Source organism: Phodopus roborovskii, unplaced genomic scaffold (genome assembly GCF_943737965.1).
Source record: "Phodopus roborovskii unplaced genomic scaffold, PHOROB, whole genome shotgun sequence".
NCBI lineage: Eukaryota > Metazoa > Chordata > Mammalia > Rodentia > Cricetidae > Phodopus > Phodopus roborovskii.
The window spans coordinates 47,994,749-48,002,326 of record NW_026126480.1 but is presented as its reverse complement, the minus strand read 5'-3'; the positions used below and the strand labels follow the sequence as shown (position 1 = coordinate 48,002,326).

Genomic DNA, 7,578 nt, shown 5'->3' with positions numbered 1-7,578 from the left:
AAACATGTCGAGCAACAACTCAACCACACAGCCATGGTGACAAGTACACCAGTGTCCTGCTAAGTCCTGTCCAATTCACTATTGAACTCTTTCAGTGAGGTGCTGTGAACATTAAAACCCTGGATACAGAGGAGAAAACACCTGTCGGGAACAAATGTATAGGGCAGGTGGGATGGCTCAGCAGGTAAGGACGCTTGCTGACAAGCCTGATAACCTGAGTTCAAGTGGGTAGAGAGAAAGATCTGGTTACTGTAACGTCCTCTGATGTCCACGTGAACAACCAGTTAGCAATGAAATCAAGGTCTTAAAAACAGCCAGCTACACCAATGGATTCAGGGAAGAGGCATAGAGGCAGCTGTGCATTTTTTTGATGTTGCTACCAACAGCATCAAATGATAGGGCTTGTCACATCTTAGAGGAAATTGCCTGGAGGAGAGAAGAGAGTCCAGGAGGATGCGGTGGACAGCAGCATTCAGAGGCCAAAGGTAAAATGTACTCTGAGTCACACTGGAGAGGCTTCTGTTGAATCTAAGAAAAGGCTGGCACCCTCTGCTATGATGGCAGAGCTTCCCAGCTGAAGAGGAATAGATAAGTCAACCTACCACTTCCTGAGCATCACTGGTATGGGAGGCAGATTGTGTGTTCTCTTTCCTCTCAGTGCTGTGGAGACACAATTCTCCTCAAGTCCAATGTCAGGGTCTTGGTGATTTTCTCCAACACAGGATGCCAAAAACCCCTATATCAGGGACACCAGGCGATAGACATGCAGCCTGCCCCAAACATGGATGCCCATATTGACAAAAGGAAATGACCAGTGGCTGCTCCAAGAGAGGCACATTACATGTACATCTGTCACATAAATTGACCCTCTGTTCCTTGCCATGGCATCAGATTCTGTCATATGTTCCAAATAGTTCATCAACAGCTGAATCAAGCCTCACCAGTGCTTTCTACTTCCTCAACAGACACAGGGAAACACCTTCCTGAGAGCCACTTTGACGTCTTTATTCCTCAGAGAGTAAATGAGGGGGTTCAGGGTAGGGCTGACTGCTGTGTACAATAAGGCAACCACCTTGCCATTTTCCAAAGAAGAGCCGGAGCCAGGCTGCACATAGGTATAGATGACAGTGGAGTAATACAAGGTGACCACCACCAGGTGGGCAGAGCAGGTAGAGAAGGCACGCCTCTTGCCCTCTGCAGAGCGGATGCGCAGGATGCTGGCAATGATGAAACTGTAGGATATCATGGTCAATAGGAAGTTGACCACACCAAAATAAACATCTGCGATGACAATCATGATGTTGTTGAGGGTGGTTGGGCTGCAAGACAGCAGCAGCAGTGTTGGGATTTCACATAAAAAGTGACGAATTTGGTTGGGGCCACAGAAATTGAGCTGTGCCATTAGGCCAGTGTGCACAGACGTGCTGATTGCACTGATGACCCACACACTGCCTGCAAGGAGGACACAGACGGACCGACTCATCAGCATGCTATAGTGCAGTGGGCGGCAGATGGCCACATAGCGGTCATAGGCCATGGCAGTGAGTAGCAGCAGCTCAGCCCCCAAAAACCAGGTTAGGAAGAAAAGCTGGGTCATGCATCCCTTATAAGAGATGTAGCTGCCCTTACCCATCAGACCCTCCAACAGCTTGGGAAGAACCGTGGATGTGCACACAATGTCCAACAGGGCCAGGTTTGCAAGAAAGAAGTACATGGGGGTGTGAAGACTTGGGTTCAGGCTGATGGCCATGATGATGAGGGTGTTTCCTGCAAGAGCCAGGATATAAAAAAGGAAGAAGAAGGCCAAGAAGAAAGCCTGGAACACAGGATCCCCAGAGAAGCCCTGCAGAACAAACTCTACCACAGATGTGTAGTTGTTCATTGCCATTGGAGAGTGAGTCCCTGCGAATTACTGTGACACAGCTGGGTATGATCAAGGAGTCGAACAGCCAAAATTTCACATAGGGCCCGGCCAGGTGTGACTAGAAAGGCTTGTCATAGTTGCTGTTGCTGTAGAAAGCACATAATTAAAATGATGACATCATCTCTCAACATAGTCCAATAGTCTGAACTTTCCATTCTGCACACAATAGACCCAGAACAGAAGGAACACCTGCCTGTGGTGGGCAGTACCCCTCTGTAGCATCTGATCATGTCCTCAGATATCCTGAGACCTGGAGCTCCTAAAGCATATATACCAGACTGCTAAGGCATACCAAGGACCAATCTGGTTCCCAGCACAGGTTTTTTGGACATAGAGATAATCGGCCTTATTAAGGGGTGGACCAGGTTTCTCAGAGGCAGGCTGAAAAGCAGTTCTGTGGAAGCATGCTTGAGTTCTGGAGGGGTTTGGAATATGAAACAGTTACAACATGGCATGCTGTTGGCACAGATGGCCCTGGCTCTTGGGGAATGAAATGGACATATTTCTTATGAACACCTCAACTATCTATTTCTTCCTTTATGCCACTTCTTGTGGAAGACAAACCCAGTAAGGTAGGCATACATCACTCCTGCCCCTTCCCTGGGCCCAGTATCAGGCTGTGGCAGGACTGGAAAAACAGCATGAAAGGCATGGCCACAGCTTCAACCCAGGCCCCAAATGTGTAGGGTATCACCACTGCCCAGCATCAAGTCATCTTCCCCACGCCTCATACACCTATCTGCTTCTTAGTCACCCAGGCCTCTTTAACATATAAACCTCTCAGGTCAGGAAGCATGTGATAAAGAAACTCTGCTCTCTCTCTCATGTCTCCATGAGACTGAGATGTTCCAGAGCCTTCCTGGAAATTCACAATTGAGCTGTTGACTATATGGCAACAAAGCGCTCACACCAAAGTATGCCCTGAACAAGGAAGTGTATCTTCTCCCCTGTGAATGCACAGTTCAAGACCATTCTCCTGCAGGGTGAGCTTGAGAGCAGAACCTGAGCTTTTGATACCACCCCCACCTCCTTCCACCGAAGAACCAAGCTACCCAGAGTCTCCAGGGCCAACACTTGTCCCTGCAAATGCAAAGGTTGGTCTGTCAGCATTCCCTGCAGATGCCCAGTGGCTTTGTATTGAACACAGGGCTTCTCATTTGAGCCCCCAAACCTCATGTCTGTCTGCAGCTCTGAGACCACAGGGAACTCTGAGCCCTGAACTCTGCACCAGATTCACAGGAAACTGCCATGCCTCTCTCAGAGATCCAGATCTGCTTCAGAGCCAAGCCATGGGCAAGATTTCTGTTCAGCACCGATCAACGGCCCAGATAGGTTCCAAAGCAGACCCACAGAGCCAAGCATTTAAAGTTGCAAACTGAAACTGTGAAGCAAAGTGATTCTGGTAACGGTTTTTTAAAATATTGAAATAGGTCAGGGCAAAACCAAACATCTTTTGACAATCATCCCTCCCCCACAAAACAAAAAGGAATAATCAGAGAAGGTAGGTGCCCAAAAGGAAGAAGTGAATAGAGGAAGGATCAGCTCACATGGAAGAAGTTGTCGCTGAGTGCCCGTCTAAGCCCAAGATGTCTACATGTCATGAAGAACATGCAGTGTGGCCACAGTTCTAGAGCCCTGTGTCTCTATTGTTTTCTGTTGACCTTAAGGTGGGTTCTGCCCCTTGGGGTGGACACTGAGATTGCTAGGGAGTGGCCCTCAGAGAGCAATTACCCACTTTGAGGTAAACAGAAGTCCCTATGGGGCCATAGTCCCAAAACTGAAATTCCAGGACCCTAAGGCACAGAGAAAGCAGGCTCCAGAGGCCATACATACAACTCTAGGACATTGACCTCTATGATGGCTTCTACCCTGGGGATGCTGTCAAAACAGGTTGGATGAGAGTCATGCACACTTGGTCCCTGTAGGAATATGTATTTCACATTAAGGTACAACTCCTAAGCATAGTCTATGGGTTTACATCACCTAACTATATCACTTTGGTGTGATGTATAACCAACACTTATTAGTCTATCAATGTATATGGAGAGTGAGAATGGGCCACCTCATTGAATTGCATGGGGAGTGCAGTCAATGTGGGACATCACAGTTAAGGTTGGCCATGAGTGTGTAGGCATCTTTTCATTGCAGTTTCCAAATCCTCCCTTGAGGAAAGAGTTGTGAAGTCTGTGGAGATGAAGGTCAGCATCAGTAGACAGAATATCAGTTCCACCATGTTCTGTGGCACTGAGTATAGACGACAAGGCACAAGAGCTCTTAGCAGCAGAGTAGCTTCCCTGTAGAGCTAGAAGGCCCACAGCAGGTGGGTGGATCATCTCTTGCAGTCATAGAACAGTGTGGAAAATAATCCATTCAGAATCAGTCATTGCAAAACAAACAAACAAACAAACAAACAAAAGAGCTAAAATTATCTGAACTTTACAAACCAAATGACCACTGGCCATGAAAGGCTCCTACAACACTGGCATAAGAAATCTCATGGTCCAAAACAAGTGACCATGTTTTGCCATATAAATGTCAGAATTGGAGCTAATCAGTTAATGAGAAACTGATGGTCATCTGCCCCTCACTGAGCTTGAACAGCAATCATCCACAGAGCAGGGCATCCATGCAGCCCAGCAATGAGGTGTGGCAGTGTGGCCATGGACCTAGCAACTGCCTATGGGGCCAGAGGGGACTTTTTTCAACTCTTGGTGGTTGGGCTGGTGTAATGGTCACACTCATTGGAGGTTATTAACAATTATAAAGTAAACAGCCCAGTTTACAGGGTCAATAACTTGAGTGGGGTGGACAGCCCTGTGTCTGTGTCTGGCTTGTCCTCTGCCCCATGAAGCTGGCCCACCCATTCCATCTCAGGAATGACAGCACAGAATACAGGAGGCTTTGACTCTTGAAGATCAGAAGGCACAATGGACCACATTTTTTTTTTAATTTTTATTTCAGAGGCAACTGTAGGGCTGTCTCCTATCCCACCCCAAACAGAAAAGAGAGCTCAGAAGAAGACCAAAAGTAAGCTGGTCACAGAAGCTCTGCAAGAAAGATCTAAAGACATTCAATGGGCTTATGCAGGACACACAGCAACATGTCCTTATCCGTAATACATCCAGTACATTAAAAAGACTGGCATACATGCAATATGTGTGTAAGAGCTCACCCCTCTGGGTCATAGGAGTATGAATATTGATCATTGAGGTAGATGGATCTCTCTGGCTACATCTAAGGAGAGCTATATTTGGGATACCTTGATGGCTGCCTTCTCAGATGAATTGAATGGGAACTGCTCTGAAGACAACCTTGGACCATCCTCATTCTGTAGGATAAGATAGTCAAGTGTTGGCTTTTCCCTTTGCTTGTAGTATACAGGAGATTCACTTGTTGATGTCCTGGAGTTGCCCAGGGGCTGGTACACATGGGACTATTCAATGCCAGGTTTCAGTCACTAGGGACCAATTTGCTCCCTTTGTATTTGATCCTTTCCCATCCAGCAGTTTGGACATAAAGAACTACTGGGACCCCATTTAGTTATGATCTCTGAAGACAAATGTGTTAATATTTTTAACACACCTATATAAACCCAGTTACATGTTCTGAGCTCACTCCACAACTCCAGAGAAGCAGGCATCAGATCCTGACCACAATCACTCAGGAAAAGTAGAAAGCAACCCCATATCTATGCATGGCTGTCTCCAGAGGCCATCCTATTTTACAGCTTTCCTGGAGTTTCCAAAGCAGGGATACCCCTTGTGTGCCACTCCAATAGCTTGTCTAGCTGTCTCATTGCATTGGCCTGAGATGCTGGCTCACATGGGCAAAATCCTGACCTCTCTCTCAAAGACCCCTCTCTAAAGAAGTCCTTGTTTCTCCCTCTGGGTCTACCCAGTCTTCACTCAGCTATTTAAAAAAAATTAACATAATAAATGAGCTCACATCCGGAAAAGGAAACTTGGTGACAGAATAAGCTGGCTTCCAAAGATTTCCCCCAACACTTTCTCACTGTTCCATAGAAAAGAAAACTAAAACCAGTGAGAAGTCAGTCTACATGCACAAGAGCAGCTGTCTTGAGGAAGACTTATGCACACAACACTGATGGGGATGTAAAGCAAGGAAGCATGCAGTCACTGATGGGCACAGAAGAGATGGTGTCACTGTGGCGTGTGACACAGCATTTCTGTATGAAACCAGCTACTATAGCCCAGTGTCCATGCACAAAGGAAATTTTAAAACTTGATGCCTCCAAAGAGCTACCCAGCTGTCTTTCAGAAAGAGCAGAAAGGCAAAAGGTGGCACAGAACAGAGCCCTGCAGACGATGGACACACCACAATGAGTCTCCACAGACCATGCTTTAGTGAGTGAAGCCTTACACAGAATATAGATATGTTACTCTTTATCTCATATAGCTATGGTTGTAAGGTGAATGGTATTAAGGGACAAAATGTACCCTTCTGGGATGGTTGCAATATTCTCAGTTGTATGGTGATTTATTTGCACTACAAAGCTGCATGCTTTTGTCAGGGAATATTTGAGTAAGAGGTTGATGTATGTCAATTACACGTCTTAAAAAGACATAAGCAAGCATTGAAATATAGCAAATAACTGCTGAAGACTGTAGGAGGAAGCCACTCAAGCCAAAAAGCACTTTGAAAAGCATACAGAAATAAATCCCCTTCATCTACAAACCCACCAGCCTAGCTCTAGACCTGAAGCTCAGACCACAAAACCCCTATATACATGAGCAACATTTTTCTGGCAAGTCATTTCTTCCCTTTGCTTTCCCTTCCCCAACTCATCGCCATCTGAAAACCCATAAGACTATTTCCAGACCTGTGTCTCTGACCCTCTTGTTATTTTTTCCTCCCCAGTTTTTTTCTCTTTTTCCCTTTTATTAAAATTGGCTTTTTCATACAATATATTCTGGTGATGGTTTCCCCTCCTGCCACTCCTTCCAGTTCCTCCTCTCCTCCCATCTAGATCCATACCCTTTCTGTATTTCACTAGGAAACAGTCATTTGGGAATAATAAAATACAATAAGATAAATGAAAAACAAACAAATGAGAATATGACAAGACCATCAAATAAGAAAAAGAGCCCAAGCAAAACCACAAGGAAACCATATAGGCACAGAAACACACATGTTCACACATGTAATGATATATTATGTATGATTTATTAAAGCTTGCCTAAGGATTCAGAAAGCAAAGTCAGACACAAGCCTTAGAAGCCAGTCACACACCTTTAATCCCAGCAGCCAGAAGCTAGAAGGTGGTGGCACACACCTTTAATCCTAGGACTCAGGATTAAGAGATAGACAGGTCTCTGTGAGTTCAAGGCCACCCAGATCTACACAAGAGTGAATCAGTCTAAAAGAAAAATATAGGTCACACCTTTAATACCAATATTAGGGAAATATATAACAGAAGCAGTGTCTCAGAAAGACATTTGTTCTCCTGCCACACAGAGAAGAAGCAGCAGTTTGAGACTTGGTGAAGAGTTTGTGCATGGATCAGCCCTTTCAGCCTGAACTTGAGGTGAGAGTTAGTGGTCAGCTGTTTTGCTTTTCTGCTATTTAGCTTGAAGTTTGAACCCCAATATTGGTCACTGGATCTTTTATTTTCATGTTGCACACACACACACACA

The 7,578-nt window shown here is 45.5% G+C and overlaps 1 protein-coding gene across 1 annotated transcript; it reads right to left on the bottom strand.

The window, feature by feature from the left end:
• Positions 1-958: 958 nt before the first annotated feature.
• LOC127227805 (olfactory receptor 13A1) lies at positions 959-1,888 on the bottom strand. Its single transcript, XM_051192132.1, has one exon. It carries the CDS (start codon positions 1,886-1,888, stop codon positions 959-961), a length of 930 nt encoding a protein of 309 aa, XP_051048089.1.
• Positions 1,889-7,578: the final 5,690 nt, after the last annotated feature.